The sequence below is a fragment of the Myxine glutinosa genome, chromosome 5 (assembly GCF_964187855.1).
Source record: "Myxine glutinosa chromosome 5, kmMyxGlut1.1, whole genome shotgun sequence".
Classification (NCBI taxonomy): domain Eukaryota; kingdom Metazoa; phylum Chordata; class Myxini; order Myxiniformes; family Myxinidae; genus Myxine; species Myxine glutinosa.
In genome coordinates, this window is record NC_136265.1 from 182,162,501 (window position 1) to 182,187,692 (window position 25,192).

At 43.2% G+C, this 25,192-nt stretch overlaps 1 protein-coding gene across 5 annotated transcripts in view; it reads left to right on the plus strand.

Moving 5' to 3' along the window:
* Positions 1-20,149, plus strand: part of PSME3IP1 (proteasome activator subunit 3 interacting protein 1) — a 28,375-nt gene extending 8,226 nt beyond the window's left edge. For all 5 annotated transcript variants that reach the window (XM_068115304.2, XM_068115306.2, XM_068115305.2 and 2 more), the window contains 4 exons: positions 6,265-6,386; positions 6,579-6,715; positions 18,652-18,743; positions 18,897-20,149. In XM_068115304.2, the coding sequence (XP_067971405.1) occupies positions 6,265-6,386; positions 6,579-6,715; positions 18,652-18,743; positions 18,897-19,030 (485 nt within the window). In that variant the 3' untranslated portion in view covers positions 19,031-20,149. The remainder of the gene's footprint in view (positions 1-6,264; positions 6,387-6,578; positions 6,716-18,651; positions 18,744-18,896) is intronic.
* Positions 20,150-25,192: the final 5,043 nt, after the last annotated feature.

Sequence of the window (25,192 nt, forward strand, 5' to 3'; positions counted from 1 at the left end):
CAGCTTCCTCAACACAGTGATCACTGGCGATGAGTCCTGGGTTTATGGGTACGACCCAGAAACCAAGTTGCAGTTTTGATGCAAGTTTGATGAAACACAAAATTTGATGCAGTAGCGTTGTTCAAGTTTTTCCGTCATTTTGTCAAAAACGAAAATCCGACGGCGCTCACTTACATGTCTTCACTCATCGGCGGTCTGCCGTCGAATGACAGCTTCTGCAGGTGTGAAAAAATTCACGCGTGTGCATTAGGATCGCCTACATACGTGCACCAATCAACGCCTCCCTAGCTTCTTTTTTTTACGCACGAAAAATAAAGGTCAGATACTTTTTGAACACACTACGTACATGGTGCTAATAAACACCAAATCGGCAGTAACGATTTAATTTCTCTTGAGTTTATACAAAATGTAGAGGCGTCGGCAGTCACGTGAAATCATGTGCTGAACTTGAGAATCCCACGTGAGATTTGACTGGATTGAAATCCCAAGTAGACGGAGAGGACACACAGACTCGAGTGGTTCGTTATTGAGGGTAATCACAGGAGGGGAGCGGCCGTAGCGGAGAAAACTAATTTGCATCACCTTGCAATTTTGAGGTTGAGGCCTCATGGAATTAACAAGCTTCAACTCGGACAATGCATGAACATGTGACTTTGCAACTGTGATGCGATTTTGGAAAAACCTCCACCAGGGTGAGGTCATCAACGTTACTTCCATCTATTTTCAGTTGACAGCGCAGCATCATTCACCATGACAAGAATCATAACGGGGCCCAGCCACGATATCCAAGTATATGTGTGCGGTTTGAAAGGAAGCTGCTGATTACAGGGATGTGACATCAAACCGAATTGACTTTTGAATAGCCTGCTTGTGATCGATCAAACAAAATCTTCATCCGCAGCTCAACGGAATACTGTTCTCCCCTATGGGCCGGTGCTCCTGCCTCACACCTAGCTCGGCTTCACGCTGTTGAAACCAAAGCGTTCAGAATCATTGGAATCTCCCGCGATGAAGCTATCTCCGAGGGCCTTTCACTCACTCACCGCAGGCAGGTTGGTGGTCTTTCTGTCTTCTACAGACTCCTCTCCGGCCTTGCACCCCCAGCTCTCTCTGTGCTCTGTCCCCCTAATATTCCTAGAGGTCGCACAAGATCTGCCAGCAACCCTCTGATGGTTAAACTGCCAAAATCTCGGCTCTCTGCTCACCTTCACTCTTTCATTCCTCTTTTCTCCCGCCTCTGGAACAAACTCCCTCACTCCCTTCAATCCCACTCGTCCCTCCAGGTCTTTAAAACAGCTGTTCACCACCATCTCTTATCTTCCCCCATCCAAAACCTTGATCTTTTCTACCCCCGCTAATTCACCCCAGATCCACCTTGTTTGAAATTCCAACTTCTTTCCTGGAAGTCCTGGCAGTGTCCATATGTTTTATACCTCTCCCACCCACCCCCCTTCCCATACCCCTTCCCCCCCAAAGCCCTCTCCCTCTCACAGATCTCTCGATGTCTCCATGTCTCTCGGTCCCTGCTCTCAAATGTTGTGTTCGTGTCCTTCCCCCTCTCTCCCCATCTTGTCTACCGCTCCCGATGTTATATGTTTTATGTGTCGGTTTGTCTTTCTGTGTGATTAATGTTCGCTCTTTCACGAGCCTCGATGTTGTATACAAAAAAAAAAAAAAAGCCTTTGTGAAGTCAGTTGTGCATATGTTAGCAAAATGACCCGGCCAATTGATATCCCGATGAATCTCGTCGAGCAGGCCGATAAGATCGTGGCTCAACGAGCTGCCGTTTTTCAGATTTCCGAACTGATTCGGGTTGATCTGGTGCTCAATGTCAATTGTCACCCATTCTGCAAAGAAGCCTTCAAACGCGTGGCCTATAATCAGCGTCATTGAAATGGGACGGAGTTTGCTGTATTCAGTGACTGGTGTAGATTTGGGCCCATGACACACAGATGAAATTTTCCAGCTGTCCTCAAAGTGACCACAGCGTAGACGGTCGTTGAATAGCGTGGTCAGGGCCTCTGCGATTTCATAGCAAACTCTCAGCTGAATGGGAACGTCAGTTGGATGTCCGGCCTTTGGCACATTCAATCTGCGAATGTGATTGCGGACATCCTACCTCGATAGTTGGAGGGGGAAGTGCAGGGAGGTATGCTGGTGATGCAGACAAATCGAGGCTGGGCAGCTCATTGGGGATCTGGGCAAAGTAACGGTTCAATTCCTGCGTGATTTATATTGGCAACTTATCAAAGTCCAGTAGGAAGGTGATTGGTTTCGCATACCAGTTAAATGTCTGATCTGCTGATGCCACTTACCCAGGTCACTTTCCTGATCTGCTGATGCCACTTACCCAGGTCACTTTCCTGATCTGCTTATGTCACTTACCCAGCTCACTTTCCTGATCTGCTGATGTCACTTACCCAGCTCACTTTCCTGATCTGCTGATGACACTTACCCAGCTCCCTTTCCTGATCTGCTGATGTCACTTATCCAGCTCACTTTCCTGATCTGCTGATGACACTTACCCAGCTCACTTTCCTGATCTGCTGATGACACTTACCCAGGTCACTTTCCTGATCTGCTGATGACACTTACCCAGCTCACTTTCCTGATCTGCTGATGACACTTACCCAGCTCACTTTCCTGATCTGCTGATGCCACTTACCCAGCTCACTTTGCTGATCTGCTGATGCCACTTACCCAGCTCACCTTGCTGATCTGCTGATGCCACTTTCCTGATCTGCTGATGCCACTTACCCAGCTCACTTTGCTGATCTGCTGATGTCACTTTCCTGATCTGCTGATGTCACTTTCCTGATCTGCTGATGTCACTTTCCTGATCTGCTGATGCTACTTACCCAGGTCACTTTCCTGATCTGCTGATGCCACTTTCCTGATCTGCTGATGCCACTTACCCAGCTCCCTTTGCTGCTCTGCTGATGCCACTTTCCTGAACTGCTGTTGCCACTTACCCAGCTCCCTTTCCTGATCTGCTGATGACACTTACCCAGCTCACTTTGCTGATCTGCTGATGTCACTTTCCTGATCTGCTGATGTCACTTTCCTGATCTGCTGATGCCACTTACCCAGGTCACTTTCCTGATCTGCTGATGTCACTTTCCTGATCTGCTGATGCCACTTACCCAGCTCACTTTCCTGATCTGCTGATGACACTTACCCAGCTCCCTTTGATGCTCTGCTGATGTCACTTTCCTGATCTGCTGTTGCCACTTACCCAGCTCACTTTGATGATCTGCTGATGCCACTTTCCTGATCTGCTGATGCCACTTACCCAGCTCACTTTGCTGATCTGCTGATGTCACTTTCCTGATCTGCTGTTGCCACTTACCCTGGTCACTTTCCTGATCTGCTGAAGCCTCTTACCCTGGTCACTTTCCTGATCTGCTGATGCCACTTACCCAGCTCCCTTTCCTGATCTGCTGATGACACTTACCCAGGTGACTTTCCTGATCTGCTGAAGCCTCTTACCCAGCTCCCTTTCCTGATCTGCTTATGACACTTACCCAGCTCCCTTTCCTGATCTGCTGATGCCACTTACCCAGCTCCCTTTCCTGATCTGCTGAAGCCTCTTGCCCAGCTCCCTTTCCTGATCTGCTGATGCCACTTACCCAGCTCCCTTTCCTGATCTGCTGATGCCACTTACCCAGCTCACTTTCCTGATCTGCTGAAGCCTCTTACCCAGCTCCCTTTCCTGATCTGCTGATGCCACTTACCCAGCTCCCTTTCCTGATCTGCTGATGCCACTTACCCAGCTCCCTTTCCTGATCTGCTGAAGCCTCTTACCCTGGTCACTTTCCTGATCTGCTGATGACACTTACCCAGCTCACTTTCCTGATCTGCTGATGACACTTACCCAGCTCACTTTCCTGATCTGCTGATGACACTTACCCAGCTTACTTTCCTGATCTGCTGATGACACTTACCCAGCTCACTTTCCTAATCTGCTGATGCCACTTACCCAGGTCACTTTCCTGATCTGCTGATGACACTTACCTAGGTCACTTTCCTGATCTGCTGATGCCACTTACCCGGCTCCCTTTCCTGATCTGCTGATGACACTTACCCAGCTCACTTTCCTGATCTGCTGATGACACTTACCCAGCTTACTTTCCTGATCTGCTGATGACACTTACCCAGCTCACTTTCCTGATCTGCTGATGCCACTTACCCAGGTCACTTTCCTGATCTGCTGATGCCACTTACCCAGGTCACTTTCCTGATCTGCTGATGACACTTACCTAGGTCACTTTCCTGATCTGCTGATGCCACTTACCCGGCTCCCTTTCCTGATCTGCTGATGACAATTACCCAGGTCACTTTCCTGATCTGCTGATGACACTTACCCAGCTCACTTTCCTGATTTACTGATGACACTTACCTAGGTCACTTTCCCTATCTGCTGATGCCACTTACCCAGCTCCCTTTCCTGATCTGCTGATGACACTTACCCAGGTCACTTTCCTGATCTGCTGATGACACTTACCTAGCTCCCTTTCCTGATCTGCTGATGACACTTACCCAGCTCACTTTCCTGATCTGCTGAAGCCTCTTTCCCTGGTCACTTTCCTGATCTGCTGATGACACTTACCCAGCTTACTTTCCTGATCTGCTGATGACACTTACCCAGCTCACCTTCCTGATCTGCTGATGACACTTACCCAGCTTACTTTCCTGATCTGCTGATGACACTTACCCAGCTCACTTTCCTGATCTGCTGATACCACTTACCCAGGTCACTTTCCTGATCTGCTGATGACACTTACCTAGGTCACTTTCCTGATCTGCTGATGCCACTTACCCGGCTCCCTTTCCTGATCTGCTGATGACAATTACCCAGGTCACTTTCCTGATCTGCTGATGACACTTACCCAGGGCACTTTCCTTATCTGCTGATGCCACTTACCCAGCTCCCTTTCCTGATCTGCTGATGACACTTACCCAGCTCCCTCTCCTGATCTGCTGATGCCACTTACCCAGCTCCCTTTCCTGATCTGCTGATGACACTTACCCAGGTCACTTTCCTGATCTGCTGATGTCACTTTCCTGATCTGCTGATGTCACTTACCCAGCTCACTTTCCTGATCTGCTGATGACACTTACCCAGCTCACTTTCCTGATCTGCTGATGCCACTTTCCTGATCTGCTGATGACATTTACCCAGCTCCCTTTCCTGATCTGCTGATGTCACTTTCCTGATCTGCTGATGCCACTTACCCAGGTCACTTTCCTGATCTACTGATGCCACTTACCCACTTTCCTTCAAGTGGTAAATTTTACGGTTGTAAAATTCATTTTTTCCCGTTGAACAAAGTTACGCGACTTTCTCTAGGCGCGATCAGCACCTCTTGTAGCATGATTCGTCATTGACAATGAGCCTTCGGAGAAAGTCATTCATCCACTTTTTGTCATTTAATCGACGAGTAATTGTGATTTGTTCAAAATGATGTCTGTATTGACTCTTACTGAACTGTTGAAACCACTCGGTTTTAGCATCAACCAAATCGTTCATTTCAGACCAGTCCGTTTGGGTTATCCACGGCCCGAAAGAGCAAACAGCAGAATTGTGGAATGGTCGATGCGAGAATTGGATGGTTTGACGGCATTGATGTCCATAGTGGGGTTTCAGCAAGGTATCCGAGTGGTCGCCATGGGGTCACGTATCACGGGGTCACGGTGCTGATGTCAATAGTGGGGTTTCAGCAAGGTATCCGAGTGGTCGCTTTGGGGTCATGCATCATGGGGTCACAGTACTGATGTCCATAGTGGGGTTTCAGCAAGATATCCGAGTGGTCGCCATGGGGTCATGTATCAAGGGGTCACGGTACTGATGTCCATAGTGGGGTTTCAGCAAGGTATCCGAGTGGTCGCCATGGGGTCACGTATCACGGGGTCATGGTACTGATGTCCATAGTGGGGTTTCAGCAAGGTATCCGAGTGGTCGCCATGGTGTCACGTATCACGGGGTCATGGTACTGATGTCCATAGTGGGGTTTCAGCAAGGTATCCGAGTGGTCGCCATGGGGTCTCGTATCACGGGGTCACGGTACTGATGTCCATAGTGGGGTTTCAGCAAGGTATCCGAGTGGTCGCCATGGGGTCACATATCGCGGGGTCACGGTACTGACCCGCAACATCAGTAAAAATGTCGTCTCGGATAACAATTCCCCGAGTGGATTTGGTAACAATTTGCCATCATCTTTCATCACCTCTATTCTTACCTTTCCTCTTCTATGATTCCTACAGAAAACCAGGTGCGGGGGCTAGAGGAGGACGAGGCTGGGTTCCTGTCTGGAGTGGAGGCACAACGTGAGGCAACCGAGCGTGCACGACGATGCGAGGAACTTGTCGCTTTACAAGAATATCATATATCCTATTTTGTCACGCCCACCACCAGGACATGTCATATAACATGGCTCCGAGCCTGTGTCATGACACACATGTTGCATTACAACAACCATACTCATTATAGCACATCATTTATTCAGCAAGCTTCACCTTCAGCACATTTATCTCGACTCGGTTGTTTGACCTTGCACTGACCCTTGACTTGCATGCACGAGGCTGTGCACAGGAGAGGACAGGAAGAGGCCCCGATCGAACGCTCTATTTCACGGTCCACGGACGCACGAGCCTCGGTGACCCGGTCTCGACTCACCCAGACGCAGATTCTTGCCGGTGCTGTCAAAAGAAAGAGGTGCGACGATGTAGGAGAAGCGTCCTCATGGAGTATTGTCTGTGGTTGATATTTGGTATCTTTGTCGAGGAATGATACCGAATCGAAGGTTTATTTGTGAACCTCTTCCAGTAAGATAATTAACAACTCGGTGATGTAAAAAAAATCCAGTTGACTTGACGTTCAGGTTCAGCCTGCACGACACCTGGTGCTTGAGAACACAAACACGGTTAAGATTTATTGATCAACTTTGACATCTTTACTCTCGATTCGCAAATTTGAGCAGATTTTACTTCCGATAGGTGTTGCATTTGTTGATGTGATGTGCTGCTTATGAAGCAACAGGAGTGGTATAGAAAGGAGAGTTCTGGGACAGACCACATTCCCCACATTCCCCACACCCCTTTGCCCCCAAACCGAAACTACCTCAACCCAAAACAGGAAGTGACTCCACAAACCGGAAGTGACCAATTAATTATTTAATTTTCACATTTTCACGATTTTCTAAAATTTCCAAAATTTCCGATTTTCACAAAAATAATTATCAAATTGTAAAACAAAATTGATTTTTAGTTGAAAAAAAAATACTTTCCCTATATAAAATACATATGGCATTGACTTTTCTGAATTTTGATATTAAAAATATTATCTTTGAAGAACCAAAGTATGACGACAACAATGGAATTAACTACCACCGTATTATGATTAAATATAATTATGATCATACTCACCCACAAAGCGGTATTAGAAAACTTTATCGAAACACCAACGTTGTTTTCGTGGGGTATTAAAGTGAATGAAAATAATTTAAAGAGCACAGAGTTGAATCATATTTGAGGCCGCTTGTTGTGTATAATTCGTGCTTCCTCCCGACAGCAGAAACAAAAACAATAGAAATGTTTGAAGAAATTATTGACGCAATTAAAACACATTTGATGAAAACCGATGTTATTGTAAAGATGAAAAAGGACCAGAACAAGTTTAGAGCTCATGTTAGCAGACTTGATATATTTTGGCGAAAACGTGATGGAGGAATTGCTATTGAAGGTTACCCACCAACAATGTATCCAAAACTTTTAAACAAATACGAAAAGCACAGGGAGGTGGATAAACATCCTGAAATTCTAACTTCGTTTTACGATAACAAAATCACAGAAGAATCGTGCATCAAAGATCATTGCATCAAGCCGGAGGAATTGATGGGGGTGAACTGTAAAGTTATCTGCGCTATTGAGATATCAAATATTTTTATCCATGGTGCGGGTCCATCCATTCAATTGAAGGTAAATAATGAAGGTGTTCAAGAGCTATTTAGGAAAACAAACAGGTTAATGATTAATATTAACAATCTTACATCCCAAAATAAAATTACGGATGCAGCAGCGACGTGTATGTTTAACGATGATAGTACTAACGACACAACATAGGTAAATAATATGAAATATATATATATAATTAAAATGTATATGATAGGATGTGGGTAAGTTGTGGTTAAAATTATAGAAATATAACATTTATGTTATACTTCTTTAAAATAATATTTTTGTATATAAAATGGATGGACCTATTTTCCAAATATTTCAAAATATATTCAACTCAATTAAACGGTTGGTTGAGCCACTTCTAATATATATACACAATTATAATAGGGATAACACACAGGAAAAAAGATTAGATGAGGCTGGCAATCCTAAACCTTGGTCTAAACCTAAAAACAGGGTTGATGAAGTGTGTATTTAAAAAATAAAAAAAAAACCTTCAGAGGCCATTTTTCCCCGCAAAGCGGGGGTTGGCCTTTTTCGGGGACCAGGGTTGATGAAGTGTGTATGAAGCATGATATTGCTTATGGGAATGCCACTACGTTGGATGAAAAACACGAAGCCAATAGAGAAATGCTGTATAATTTGTCTCTGATACAAAATCCAACGTTGAGAGAGGAAGTTGATAGGACTATCGTGAAGGATATGATAGGCGCTAAATAGAGATTAAGGCTTGGGTATCAAAATCGACCATTAAACTCTAAGAGTGATATTAAACCTGAGGAACGAATCATTTTAGCTAAAATTATAGAAATATAACATTTATGTTATACTTCTTTTAAAATATTTGAGAAAATCTTTTTTGATAGAGTATATAAAATGGACGAACCCATTTTCAAAATATTTCGAGATATATTTAACACAATTAGACGGTTGGTTGAGTCACTTCTAATATGTATACATCTATCTATAATTCCAGTAATCTCTGTCTGTACGTTTGTCTGTGACCGCTGTTTCTCGACAACCACGGGTCCGATATACTTTTAACTTGCCAGGTATATTGCTGGGGACCCGAGGATGTGCCTTTTCAAGGTTTCATATTAATCGGACAATTACTTACCGAGCTATGTCCAAAAAACGATTCAACCAATCAGAGAGCAGCGAACGATCGCGTGTGCCGAACGTGGAGGACACACTCTGCCTCGGATGGCACATTTGAGAGCGTATTCATTTATTTCACGTTTGCAAACTATGTTGGCGTTAAACTACGTTTTAAAACTAATAAAAACGAATTTGCGATTCATTCGCTTTCCTGCGCGTTTGTGCACGCGATGGCGATTTCTTTACCAAACTCCGGAAGCCGTTCGCTTTGGACCAAACCATTGCATGTAAATAGAGGGGGGGGATTGTCACCGTACTCGCAAGCCGTTCGCTTTGGACCAAACCATTTCATGTAAATAGAGGGGGGGGGGGATATAATTTTAGATATAGATATAGTACGGGCAATGCCCTAGTAATTATAATAGGGATAACAACACACAGGATGAATGAATAACCACTATATATTTTCAACCTTATATAAAATGGATGATTTTTTACCCGTGTGGAAAAGTAAGATAAAATTTAATAATCATAAAAACCTCCCAAATTCATTAAGATGTCTTATAGTCGGGTCAAGCGGATGCGGGAAAACCTGTTTGCTTTTAAAGATGCTCCTCACTCCAAAAAATTTCGATTATGAAAATTTAATAATTTTCACAAAGTCTAGTTTTCAACCAGAGTATCAACTACTATCACGAGGTTTTAATGCGGGTCTTCAAAAAGAAGATATAATCGGGTTATTTAAGCTTCAACACGAACTAAATAAGCTTGACATTGAAGATGTAATACAACTATTTTGTGATACTCCACAAAAATGGAAAAATAAATCAAAACCCACACCACCTATAACTTGTATGCTCAGCGATAATACGGATGATATTCCTTTACCTCAAGATTTAGATGACACAAAAAAGAATCTCGTTATCTTTGACGATTGTGTTAATGAGAGGAATCAAACGGTTATGGACAGCTACTATACAAGAGGACGACATTCTTCTTGTAATTGTATTTATCTCAGTCAATCATACTTTCTACTCCCTCGTCGCTCAATAAGAAATAATGCTAATACTTTTATTTTATTTAAACTACATGCATTAGATATAACCAATTTTTGGAGGGATAATTGTTCTACATTATCTATCTATAATTCCATTAATCTCTGTGTGTATGTGTGTATGTGTGTATGTGTGTATGTGTGTATGTGTGTATGTGTGTTTGTATGTTTGTCTGTGACCGCTGTTTCTCGACAACCACGGGTCCGATATACTTGAAACTTGCCAGGTATATTGCTGGGGACCCGAGGATGTGCCTTTTCAAGGTTTCATATTAATCGGACAAGTACTTACCGAGCTATGGCGATTTCTTTACCAAACACCGCAAGCCGTTCGCTTTGGACCAAACCATTTCATGTAAATAGAGGGGGGGGGTTCTGTGGTCGTTGCGAATGGACCAAACCATTCATGTAAATAGAGGGGGGGGGGTTCTGTGGTCGTTACTGCCACGTGGTTTCAAAGTTTTTTTTTTTTGTTGTTGTTTGCACGCATGTTTTTTTGCACCCACGTACGGGCACGCCCTAGGATGTTTACACACACACACGCACCCCTACACAAATTTTTTTTTTTTTTTTTTTTTGGCAAGGAACGGGCACCCACGTACGGGCACGTCCTAGCTTATATATAGTACGGGCATGCCCTAGTATAGTAAAAAGGAGTTTGAGGGACATGAAACATACGACTGAAAAATATAAATATATTGTTGTTAAAGAAGATGATATAATAACTAATAATTTCTTTACATAAATAAAATGAATGCTGAAGAATGAGCAAGAAAATTTAAGGAACATCAACAATTACTTTCAAAAGTTGTTAAACAAGAGGAAGAGATAAAGAATAAGCAGAGGCAGAAACTAACGGGTGAAGAAATATTTGAAAGAAAACAAGAGAAGTTTTTTAAACCTCTTTTAAAATCTACCGAGCAAAAGGCGGTTTCGTTTCAACTTCCTGCGATAGAATATACCCCCCAAAAAAGTCAAGAGACGCATGATTTGATTGACCTATCGGGTCAAGTTCCCACGATAACATATACTCCCAAACAACAACAAAGGTTGCGAGAGTTGGAGGAACTAGCGGATCAAGAACTTACAAGTATAGAAGCAACACAATCATCCCGAGACCTTGGGGAGACAAATAAACTTTCTAATTATGTTGCGAAAGCTATTCAAAACAATGAATATAAAAGGGATACATTAACCAAAACGGGACTCATTTCAGCAGGAGCGTGTTTCATCTGGTTAATGAGGGGGTATTGGTATTTAATGATGAGTTAATGTTTTTGGGAGATACTCACCCAAATGTTAAATTAACCCCTAGATTAATGTTTCTTCTCACAAACACCGGGCTCAGTGGTTCAAAATATTTTGATGCACCACTTGATATGGAAAGAGAGGAAGACAGAGAGTATATTGAGTTGCTAAACGCGATTGATTATGAGGGGTATATTAAGGGCAAAGGTAAGAAGAACGAGAAGGAAAAACATATTAAAAATGCTTTGGATAAACTTGGACTGAGGTCAGGCTCCGGTGTTAGTTTGCTTCCGAGTGACTCATCACAATTAGTTAATAGACTATTACTGTTGCTGGGTAGTAAGGAGGTGGGAAACAACAATTGTTTTAATGAAATATCAGCCATTCTCGATCAGTTGATGAATATGAAAATAATTAATAAATGTCAATAGAAAGATCTTTTATCTCACGTTAAATAAAATGAGAGATAGAACACTTAATTTCAATTTTACAACGAGTGATCACACGGCTTCATTCCCATACCCAATAAAACTTGATCGACAAAAGAATATGAAGTGGCGTTATTGTCTATGGAAACCTATAATACCTTGTTTAATATCACAGAAAAAAATAGCAAGTTTAGTTATAATCCGGGAAGCGGATATAAAACTATAGAAGTTACACCCGGAGCTTACGAGATTCCTATACTATGTTCAGAAATTTCATGCGTTATGAAAGAAAAAGGTGATGAACCAAAAAATATCGAAATAGATACTCAAAAACACATCAAAATCAACCATTAAACTTAAAAATAATTATAAAATTGATTTCACGATTACTAATTCATTCCGAGAGATGTTAGGTTTCACCACAAAAAAGGTTGAAGATAATAATATTGTTGTGGTTTTGTGAATAAAGGCAACCCCCCTATAGTTAGTTACACCACAACATGTAGCCTCCTATAGTTAGTTATTTCTTATTAAATGTACAGCATAGTCCCCTTTCCAGTGTTAGTATGCGTGGATATGCGTTGAGGCAGGCAGGATGATAGTAGGCCTCATTGAAGCCTAGAGTGCCTCGTCATAGGACTAGGCCAGGCCCTGCAGGCCCGAAGGAGGAGCTAAAGAGAGTGGCCAATGAGGGGCTGCACCCAATGAGAGCTGAAGGGAGTGGCCGAGGGTGGCCAATGAGGGGGGCTGTCACGACACGTGACCCCAGGCGGCCAATTGAGGCCCATGGAACATTCGGGTGGGGTTTCGGGGGGTTATAAAAACCCGGCCCAGAACCTGCGATACCCTCTCTCTCTGACGCGCGCTGGTCTCCTGCTATACTCTCCCTCGCTCAATTGGCTCCTGCATACTGCATGCTCCTCTGGTTCCTGCTACGTGCACGTTATTGATCGTCGTCCCTGTCGCGATCATCTCCGGCTGTGGTGTCCTAGGTTGGAGCGATTCTCGGGGCTTCCGTCCAATGAGCCCATTGGCACGAACTGCACGACCGAGCCCATCCGGGCGAGCTGCACGACCGAGCCCATGCGGGCGAGCTGCACAAAGCGGCCGTGCTTCTTCCGCATTACCCTCTTCCCCCCCTTCCCCGAACGAATGAGGGCCCTTGTCTGGGAACATAGGTAAGGCCGTTAAGATTCTTTACTTTGTCCGTTTCTGTACATATTGTGAATAAATCCTGTGTTTGGTTTCCAACCTGGCCGTCATTGTCCTTTCCCGTATTAACCTAGCATCGCCCCGAATTAAAACCGCTCGATCGGGTTCGATATTCTAACGGCGCGAGTCACACAACGCACAACCGCTCGGGCGTTAAGAATCAGCGTGACTCGTGCGGGGTTCAGTCCCCGTTCTCACAGCTGCGTGTGTCCGAAGGTATTCGGGTGGTGACAGTTAACCCTTCCATGCGTAGCTGCGGGCTCGGTGGCTGGAGTTGCCTAGCAACCCGTCCACCACGAGTACAGTAGTTGTGGTTGGCGGCCTAGTGGACCCGGAGTTCGAGGGGGAGCGGGGCTTAAACCCCCCTTAGTACGTCGACGAACCCGGGATCCGCAACAATATGTTTGTCAGTGATAACGTCGTTGATATGATATATCCTCAGCTATAAATTCAATATTAATTCACTGTGATTTGGTTGATGATGCTTATGACGATGGAGTAAAAACAAATACAATATTTTTGTTCAGCGCTTATTCAACCCCAATAGGCTATAAATTCAATATGGAACCAAAGAACCTCACCTATTTACCCATCTCAGGAAAAACCATTTCGAAAGTAAATTTTAGGATAACCGATCAAAAGATAATCGGTTGATTTCTTTCAATGGCGAAATTATATCCATCAGAATTCACCGACGCGAAGTTGTTCAACAAACAATTGTAGATCAGCTACGTGAAGTTGTTCAACAAATAATTGGAAAAATTATATAATAAATATAAACTAATTAATAAATGAACATCCAACTGTTTTTTCTGGAATGTAGTTTTAACACGAGTGATCAAGATGAAAAGAAAACTTACGAAGAGTTGGCGTTTGGAAAAAATAGGTCTTGTATTTACTCGGGAAAGAGGAGAGGTTATGTTAACGTCGAGGGGGGAATTTTTAATTCCATCAAAATTTTCAATGAAAGATAAATTATGTTTTGAAAAATTGTTTTGGCCGCCACACACTAATTATTCACGATTAGAACGAAAAATCAAAGTGGATAAATTGAAAAAATTGAAACGATGGCTGTTGTGAGAAAACATGAGTTAAGAAAATATAAAATTATTACTAAAGATATGAAAGGTGTTAGTAAAACAGCTGGGAAATGGGATTGGGGAAGGTATGTATCTTTCACCGTACTATAAGGGCCAAGGTACGTATCTTTCACCGTAATATAAGGGTGAAGGTATGTTTTTTGGGAGAGGATACTATAAGCCTACGAGAGAACGTGGTGTAGGAGATCGATTTAGAAATAAAGGAGATGGGATAATTGATACTCTAATGGGTATCGGTTCAACTATTCTTCAACATAAAGACCTAATTGGTTCAACCGCTTCTGCTGTGGGAAATGTAGCGGGTGCTATAAAGGTATAAAAGACGCACAAAAGGAGTCTCATAAATTACATGCGATCAAAGAAATTTAAAAAGGTAAAACTGAACCAACTACACAAGAACGGCGAAGAATAATTGAAATACTTAGGTCGGGTTTTCAAAAGTTTTAAATATTTTATTAGTATTACACGTAAATATAATAAATTTATGTATTATATTTTTTATTGTTATATATAAAAAGTATGGAGGCTATTGACAATATGTATGATTTGGATGATACCATTATCATCTCAAACTCAACTAAAAAAGAAGATTATTATAAGGTAAATGCCGTAACAGGAACAGATTGGAATACAACTGGAGAAAAAGGTTTTGAGATAAATAATCAACAAAGTTATATGAACCTCGCCGGTAGTTTCTTGTTGTGTAAATTTAAATTCACCAAGGCGGCGAATAACACAAACGTTGCACTCGTAAATGATTGCTTCTGGAAAATGTTTGATAGTATTCATTTGTATATTGGTACACAAGAATTGGAAATGATTGATTATGTCTCTACTACATCTGAAATGTTGAAATTTACGCTATATTCATTTAGTGATAGCATGGGTAAGGGGTGTGTTGAAGGTTTTATGCCTGATATGGCAACGGGAGAAGCCGGTGACCCTGGTCATACACGAAGGAAGACAACGTATAACGATGAAACAAAACCAGAGAATAGTTTTACCGTAGCTGTGCCTCTTAAGGGTGTCTTTGGATTTTGTGATTATGATAAAGTTCTGTATGGACTTAAAATTAGACTTCAACTGCAAAGGAATACGAATGAAAATAGATTGTTTTTTGGGGTTGCTAATGCTCTCGGTGCTAACAATAAGTTTGTTATTAGTGAATTGTGTTGGTAAATCAACGAATATGAACCTTGTCTTAAAATGAAAAATATTGTCGCGCAACCACCGAAATTTATATCAGGCGATCGCGGATGCCGATCACGAAGACTTTAACTCCGAGGCGGAAGCTCAGTGGCGGATTCAAAAATCGAAAACACCTAAGCGCGCGGAATGGAGGGAAGCGGCTCAAGTCCCCGCAGCCTTAACTATCAAATGAACCACCCGGTAAACTGCATTCAGGTATTATGTACAAAAAGTAATATAAGGGTTTATTGGGAAAAGCAAAGACAGTGAAAAGCACGCGCCGGTAATAAATATCCTAAATCGGGATCCCGCACACCGACTTCAGAAACAAAACGAGGGATTATGAATTACGAAAGAAACACGCCTTTTGTGCAAAATGTACGCGCAGCTCGGGCTTATCTGTCTCGTCGTCTTCCTTGGCTGTTGTCCAACACCGCCCGGCCCGACCGCACACCACGAGGTCCTTCGCTCCAAGTCCCACAAGCCCTCGCTCCAAGCGCCACGTGTCCCACGCAGGCTAGCGGCTCCACACAAGGTCGACTCGGACCAAAGTCTTGCTCAAAACTCTCAAACCTCAACTCAGACTCTCAAACCCAACTGCTCAAAACGGACTCGAGCTCTGCACTGCACTGCCATGAATCCAACTGCTCGGGATCAACTGCGCTGAACTGCGAACTGCCAGGAATCCAACTGCTCGGGATCAACTGCGCTGAACTGCGAACTGCCAGGAATCCAACTGCTCTGGATCAACTGCCAACTCTGCCCGTGCGCACCTCAAACGAACTGCCTGGCGTTCTCTCAACTCGACTCGACTCAGGAATGGAACTCGACTCTCTCAATCCTCCTGCTCAACCTGGGATCAGATCTGCACTGAACTGCTTGAAAGGGTGTCCGGTGCTGTTAATATCCCTGGCCGGCAACGCTGGGTACTTCTGCTAGTAACTAATAAAATAAAAAACGAAGAAATATCTCACGGTAATTTCCTGAAACTCGGTGAAATTCGATGAAATTCACTCGGTTTATCGGTGAAATTTTTTTATTTGGGCGGTGTATAATTGCTTCGAACGAAATATCTCTTAGCAATTTCCCGTCTGTGTTTCATGTCCATGCACACGTGAAATGGAGTTTGTTTTTGCACACGTGAAATGAACACGTGAACCTTTACTTCCGGATAATAATGTTGAATGAAATAAAAATGAAGAAATATATGTCGGCATCATTGTTGACGTTTTTGTGACTACTGTCATCAAACGGAAAAGTAATATATCTTAACGGAAAAGAAAAAGCGATTTTTAATATATGTCGACATGTTGCCGTCTGTTTCATGTTTGGTGGTGTATGATACATCATGACTCGATTTTTAAAAATATATCTCTGCATTTTCCCGCGTGTGTGTGAATGTTCTCAATTATTGCTGACACCGAGTCTAAAACCATCGATAAAAATGAAACCAGATGGCGAGTTAGATTGGAGATAAAGGCGTGAGAGAGACTCATGGCCTTGAAGTTACAGGCCTTTGAGAATTCATTTCGTTCTATAAACGGAAACTTTCATCGGATTTTCTTCCCGTTTTTTTTCAAGCGAGTCTAAAACTATGTTAGCGACTGTGAAAAATGAAATGATATATCGAATTTGATTTGAAATAAAACTGGGAGAGAGAGCAAGACACCACGGGTCTACAAAACAGGCCTCAAAGCTATGCGAGTTAATAAAATGGTGGATATTTGTTTATATGAAGCCTCTCCCAGAATTTGTTTTCGAAGCCCCTCCTAGAATGGGTGGAGCTACTCTCTCAACGGAGTAAGCCACACCCCTGGACAGACGGATCACCTACGCCTATTATAATATAGATTCTTCTACGGCCGCGAGTAAAAGCTGAATTATAGTAGTAATTCATTCAAAAATAATTCGGGCAACGCCGGGTGCTTTCAGCTAGTAATAGATACTTTCTTTTTAAAGATTGGATTGTGAATATTCATCGGTGATAATGGTTTAGATAAAATTGATTTATATTCATGTATCAATAATCCTGTCCTTACAATGTAGAACATTTTATCCTGATTAATATTCTGTAATGTTTGTTCAATATTTGCAATATTTGTTTCAATATCAACTGACGTTTCATTATAAGTTACAATTCAATCTTTTATCCTATTTAATTTTCTATGAAGTACATCAAATTCCATGTTAAATTTTATTAATTATTTCATTATCAATGTTAATAATATCTATTTTTTCATTTAAGTTATTCATTTGTATTTATAATTCTCATCCTGTTAAATAAAAAAAATCAATATTTTTATTATTATAATTATTTTAGGGAAAATCGGAAATTTTAGAAATGTTTTAGAAAATCGTGAAAATGTCAATTAAATAATTAATTGGTCACTTCCGGTTTGTGGTGAGTCACTTCCTGTTTTGGGTTGAGGTAGTTTCGGTTTGGGGGCAAGGGGAATGTGGGGAATGTGGTCTGTCCCAGAACTCTCCTTTCTATACTACTAACAGGTGGACAGTTTTTACTGGGGTCGGGAATCAGACCAACGATAGACCATCCAGGGTCGAGTATATTTTTGCTGAGCTTTCCTGTTGGACCCATTAACGCAATTGGGTGGTGTGCACCAGGCCTTGGGAGTACATTATACATTTTCAGGACTTGTACACACAGCCAATAGGGTTTGTTTTAGGGCTTGTACACACAGCCAATAGGGTTTGTTTTAGGGCTTGTACATACAGCCAATAGGGTTTGTTTTCGGGCTTGTACATACAGCCAATAGGGTTTGTTTTAGGACTTGTACATACAGCCAATAGGGTTTGTTTTCGGGCTTGTACACACAGGCAATAGGGTTTGTTTTAGGGCTTGTGCATACAGCCAATAGGGTTTGTTTTAGGGCTTGTACATACAGCCAATAGGGTTTGTTTTAGGGCTTGTACATACAGCCAATAGGGTTTGTTTTAGGACTTGTACATACAGCCAATAGGGTTTGTTTTTGGGCTTGTACACACAGCCAATAGGGTTTGTTTTAGGGCTTGTACACACAGCCAATAGGGTTTGTTTTAGGGCTTGTACACACAGCCAATAGGGTTTGTTTTAGGGCTTGTACACACAGCCAATAGGGTTTGTTTTAGGGCTTGTACATACAGCCAATAGGGTTTGTTGCTGGTATCCATTGATCATTGAGTGAAGTAAATGCTGCAGTAAAGTTGTTGGAGTGAATGAAACATTTCTATGAAGGTGATTTCCACCACCAAACGAGCTGCGTTGTTGGACGAAGCATCAATTGTTTTTGATAGGTTTTGCCGATTGTGTAAATGTTTGTGGATGTGATTTTGAATGTAATGAAGATTGTATGTTTGGTCATGCCGATAGCACGGATACCAGGGATACCAAGCATACCAGGGATACCAGGGAAGACACGAAGCAAAGGAAGATTGAGGAAGAGAAACAGTGTAAAGCTGAAGGCAAGTCATCCCTGTCCACTTCATCCTCCGTTCCCATTTTGTGTTCGTTTCCCCAATTGTGTGCAACTCTGTTCCATGACAATGAACCTTCCGTGCACACGTCTCATGGGGTCATACCCAGTGGTGTATAACTGTGACCCTATCTGTCCACAGGTGGGGTCAAGACGTCACAAATGGAGACTGCTCGAGGTAGTGGTGCCCTTGCTGGCGTGGCGATCTACATGGATAGCGATTCCGAGTCCGACGGTGGTGCCGACACTCCTTCTTTGCCATTGTCACAGCTTTGATCACGATTTCCATTCGTCATGATCAGCATCGCATTAATCACCTTTTATTGAGAAGTTTTGTCACCAGGAAAATATTTTCTGTAGGAACCAAGTTCTTGTTCAAGAATGCAGTTTGTGATTTTTTTTTTCCTTCTGGCTGTTAACGAAACGCTTTAAACTAGAACGGGATTTGGTAGATGGCATACCTCTGATTTGGTACATGGCATACCTCTGATTTGGTAGATGGCATACCTCTGATTTGGTAGATGGCATACCTCTGATTTGGTACATGGCATACCTCTGATTTGGTACATGGCATACCTCTGATTTGGTACATGGCATACCTCTGATTTGGTACATGATGTACCTCTGCCCAGGATGAACGGTTTGTTTTGTATCCCACTGATAGGCCCATTGGTGGAGTCATGCAGGGCCCATGCCCAGCCCCCCCCCCCCACCCCCGAGATAACAAGAGACCCCACAAGACTGATCGTGGTTCACAATCCTTTGAGATGAGACCGAGGGTGAGGTCTCACTTTGCAGACCAAACCTATCAACGTGTGACTGGTGATAAACACCGTGCACAGCGAATGCTCCACCTCGAGGAAAGGAAGCGGTCACGTACCGGTCACATACCGGTTATGAGGTCACATACCGGTCACGTACCCGTTATGAGGTCACGTACCGGTTATGAATCGATAAAAAATAAATGAAAATCACACCCGTGTCCGAAGGAAACTGTTCAGTTTGTCATTATAACTACTGGTGAGATACCCGTGCTATGCACGGGTGGGAGGCCAGAAGCAAGCAGGCAATGCAGATACGGTGAATGCTAAAGCATGAAACCAATAAATTCCACATTCCTGTAGCACCTTCAGTTGCACATCAGACATGGACAGCAAGTTCGTGAAGGATTTCCATGAAAAACTTACCTGTTCGCAAACAAACGGGTACGTTCACGTATAGAAACATTGATCGTGGGTCCGTGGCGAATCTGCATATGGCGATCCGCGAAGTTCACGTTCAGAAAGTAGAAACCATCACGGCATGTCATTTACTTGAACTCGATATCTCTTTTTTAATTCCAAACAACATAACTCCAATCACAAATTAATCACAAAATAAACTTTTAACAACATTGTTGATGTTTCCTTCATTGTAAAAACTACTAAGTCAACAGTTAAAAGGATTTTGAGCTGATAGGTGTTACGGCCTTGGCAAGATCGATGGAGACAGTGATCTGTTAGCTTATACACCGCCCAAATAGCTATGTGGAATTCTCTCACGTGGAGATTAAACTCACGTCGTTTGAACTTTGGCCGAGGTCATTATTTACTTTTAATGATGTTTATATACGAATCAAAAAGAAGATAATTGGTTTTGGGTCGTCCTTTCCACATATCTCGTGGGATTGTGAGTTGGAGAGACGACCATGATGGCGTTGGCATTCTTTCAAGCGGGGATTCAACCCATGTCCTTATAAAAGATCTTTGTCCGAGGTCACCAAGTCCGATCGGTGCAGCTGTGCAGCGATCGGTGCAGCCGTTTGTGCGGCACCCAGGAAAATAACGTTATGCGAGAGTCCAAACCTGAAAATGCTGGAGGCCAAAGCTGAAATTGGAAAAACAATACACCCTATTTTACTCCAGGAGATTCCAGGATTACCCACCCAAAATATCGTTGCGATCGGTTCAGCCGTTTTTGCGGTACATTCGAACGGACAGACAGACAGACAGACGGACGGATATTTGGTGAATTATAGTAAGATGAAATAGGTAAAGCCCAGAAACAAACGGAACCTATTAGGATTACCCATTAGGATTACCCATTAGGTATTACCCATTAGGATTACCCTTTAGGATTACTCATTAGGATTAGCCATTCCAATTACCCATTAGAATTACCCATTAAAATTACCCATTAGAATTACCCTTTAGAATTACCCATTATATTTATCCATTAGAATTACCCTTTAGAATTACCCTATAGAATTACCCTATAGAATTACCCTTTAGAATTACCCTTTAGAGTTACCCTATAGAGTTACCCTTTAGAGTTACCCATTAGAATTACCCTTTAGAATTACCCATTAGAATTATCCATTCGAATTACCCTTTAGAATTACCCATTAGGATACCCTTTAGAATTACCTATTATAATTATCCATTAGAATTACCCTTTAGAATTACCCATTAGGATTACCCTTTGGAATTACCCATTAGAATTACCCTTGAGACTTACCCATTATGTTAACCTTTAGAATTACCCTTTGTAATTACCCTTTAGAATTATCCTTTCGAACCCATTGGAATTACCCTTTAGCTGCTCTTTTCATCATCCTTCAACCATCCGGTCCGTGAGCAGTCCTCGTATTTGTCGCACTTACACCATCAGCGACACGTGTAACCTGCATCGAGAACTAGGCCGCATCACGACTGCCCTGAAATGGAATGGTTATCCTGCCCACAAGATCATCACCAAACCACCAAAAGCTCGTGAGCCAACACCGGTAACTAGAGCATGTGTTATTCTCGCCTTCATTGGACGTACGTCACACCACATTCAGCGTATCCTCAAGACTACCAACATAGTACGCCATCGCTCGACACACAAGCTCAAATGGATTCTTCACACACAAGGGCAGAAGACCTCCGAACCACCATGTAGGTGTTTACCGCATCCCTTGCAAATGTGGTAAAGGTTACATTGGTGAAACTGGCAGGACTTTCATCACTAGACCGAAAGAACATCAAGCACGCAACAGACAACACGAACGGGAAAAATCAGCAATAGTCAATCATGCATCACTATGGACAGTGAGGAAACTTCTCACATCCATCAGCCACTGGTACACAAGGAGAATCTGAGAAGCTGTGGAGAAACATCTACATCACATGATCCGCCAAGAAAACGGGCGACCCATGATCGATATTGTCGCGTGACTTCCCCTCGGTTAAGACCGGGGAAATCACGGATGGAAACGAACTTACTTTGAGGCGTTCGGGTCAATGGCGGATTTTCTATACAAGCACGGGAGGAAGAAGGAGAGGAAGGAGAGGAAGAAGAAGCGGGAAATAATCCAAACCGAACACGGATTTCGAATAGAAAGCGAAAATAATAAAAAGGTTTATTTACAAGAACTATTGGGACAAATAAATTCTACGATAAAAACTAAATCCTAAGTTGGGACGTCCCCACACGAGACTTAAACAACAGGACAAAGGAGGAATCAATAAAATAAAACATTGTATTTTTGGATGCGGGCTTATCTGTCTAGATGTCAGGAATCGTTTGTCAGGAATCATCGGGCTCCCAAGCTCGTTGTCCGACCACAGCTCCGGCTGGCGCGAACCGCTTGGGCTTTGGCGCGAACACCGGCCTCGCTGCACGGTCTGTCCCACGCCACACAGCACAGCACTCGCACACAGGCTGTTGGTTTGGTGGATGTGTTAGTTTGGCGGATGTGTTGGTTTGGTGGATGTGTTGTTTTTGCGGGTGTGTTGTTTTGGCGCATGCGTTGGTTTGGCGCATGTGTTTGTTTGGCGCATGTGTTTGTTTGGCGGATGTGTTAGTTTGGCGGACGTCTTAGTTTGGCGCATGTGTTTGTTTGGCGGATGTGTTAGTTTGGCGGATGCCTTAGTTTGGCGCATGTGTTTGTTTGGCGCATGTGTTTGTTTGGCGGATGTGTTCGTTTGGCGAATGTGTTGGTTTGGTGGATGTGTTGGTTTGGCGGATTTGTTGGTTTGGCGGATGTGTTGTTTTGGCGGATGTGTTGGTTTGACGCATGTGTTGGTTTGGTGGATGTGTTGGTTTGGCGAATGTGTTGGTTTGGCGGATGTGTTGGTTTGGCGGATGTGTTGGTTTGGCGGATTTGTTGGTTTGGCGGATGTGTTGTTTCGGCGGATGTGTTGGTTTGGCGGATGTGTTGTTTTGGCACATGCATTTGTAATCCTGGAAGTGCAGAGGCACGGACGTCTTAGTTTGGTGCATGTGTTTGTTTGGCGGATGTGTTAGTTTGGTGGATGCCTTAGTTTGGCGCATGTGTTTGTTTGGCGCATGTGTTTGTTTGGCGGATGTGTTAGTTTGGCGAATGTGTTGGTTTGGTGGATGTGTTGGTTTGGCGGATTTGTTGGTTTGGCGGATGTGTTGTTTTGGCGGATGTGTTGTTTTGGCAGATGTGTTGGTTTGACGCATGTGTTGGTTTGGTGGATGTGTTGGTTTGGCGAATGTGTTGGTTTGGCGGATGTGTTGGTTTGGCGGATTTGTTGGTTTGGCGGATGTGTTGTTTCGGCGGATGTGTTGGTTTGGCGGATGTGTTGTTTTGGCACATGCATTGGTTTGGTGGATGTGTTGGTTTGGCAGAAGTGTTGGTATGGCGGATGTGTTGGTTTGGCAGATGTGTTGGTTTGGCGGATGTGTTGGTTTGGCATATGTGTTGTTTTGGTGGATGTATTGTTTTTAAGGATGTGTTGGTTTGGCGGATGTGTTGTTTTGGTGCATGCATTGCTTTGGTGGATGTGTTGGTTTGGCGGATGTGTTGGTTTGGCAGATGTGTTGGTTTGGTGGATGTGTTGGTTTGGCAGATGTATTGGTTTGGCGGATGTATAGTTTTCACGGATGTGTTGGTTTGGCGGATGTGTTGTTTTGGCGCATGCATTGGTTTGGTGGATATGTTGGTTTGGCGTATGTGTTGGTTTGGCATTTGTGTTGGTTTGGCGTTTATGTTGGTTTGGCAGGTGTGTTGGTTTGGTGGTTGTGTTGGTTTGGCATCTGTGTTGGTTTGGCATTTGTGTTGGTTTGGCGTTTATGTTGGTTTGGCAGGTGTGTTGGTTTGGTGGTTGTGTTGGTTTGGTGGTTGTGTTGGTTTGGCATCTGTGTTGGTTTGGCATTTGTGTTGGTTTGGCGGATGTGTTGGTTTGGCGGTTGTGTTGGTTTGGCGCATGTGTTGGTTTTGCGCATGTATTGGTTTGCCGGATGTGTTGGTTTGGCGCATGTTTTTGGTTTGGCACATGTGTTGGTTTGGCGGATGTGTTATTTTGGCGGATATATTGGTTTGGTGCATGTGTTGGTTTGGCGGATGTGTTTTTTTGGCGGATATGTTGGTTTGGCGGATGTGTTGGTTTTGGCGCATGTGTTGCTTTGGAGGATGTGTTGGTTTCGTGGATGTGTTGCTTTGGCGGATGTGTTGCTTTGGCGGATGTGTTGTTTTGGCGCATGTTTTTGTTTTGGCGCATGTGTTGGTTTGGCGGATGTGTTGTTTTGGCGGATACGCTGGTTTGGCGTATGTGTTGGTTTGGCGTATGTGTTGGTTTGGCGGATGTGTTGGTTTGGCGGATGTGTTGTTTTGGCGGATATGTTGGTTTTGTGGATGTGTTGGCAAACATCTAAAGTGTTTCAATATGTCCAAAGGGTCATGGTGTCTAAGCTGTCTAAAGGGACCAAGGGGGTCGAAACAGTCTTCAATGTTCCAAAGAGTCTAAAATGGTTTAATATGTCTTGGGGTCTAAAAGATTTGTTCCAAAAGTAGTTGCATGTCGAAAGGATCTAACGCGTCTTTCGGGCCTTTGGTGTCTTGAGGGTCATGGGGGTCTAAGGGTTCTAAATGATCGAATGTGCTCTATGCTCTATAGGATCCTTGAGGTTTCAGGTATCCTCAGAGTCTTGGGGTTAAAAAGTGTCAAACAGGTTCTATATCATTTTCTCAGTCTAAGAGTTCTCATTGGCTTTGTAGGGTCTTCAAGGTCTTATGGTTCTAAAGGGTCTTTTGGTGTCTGAAGAGTCTTGTCGGTGTTAGGGAGACTAAGCATTCTAAAGTGTGTAACACAGTCTTTATGGTCAAATAGTGTCCACAATGTCTTAAGTGACAAAAGGTTATGAAGGGTCTTCGAGGTGTCTTATGGGGTCTTCGCAGTATTAAAGCATCTTAGGGGTCTAAAGGATATAAATGGCTAAAGTGTCAAGGTGTTTAAGAGGTCCATAATGTCAATGGACCGAATTGGTCTAAGAGGATCTAAAGGGGTCTAAAAGGTATGTTTCAGCAGTAGTTACACATCTAAACGTCCAACTACTCCTACCTGTGTCCCCTATCTTAACTCCCGTGGTTTACCCTTCGTGCTGCCATAGCCGCTACCTGTATTCCCCCTTCAACTGACCTGACTGACCACCATCTCCCTGCTACTACAT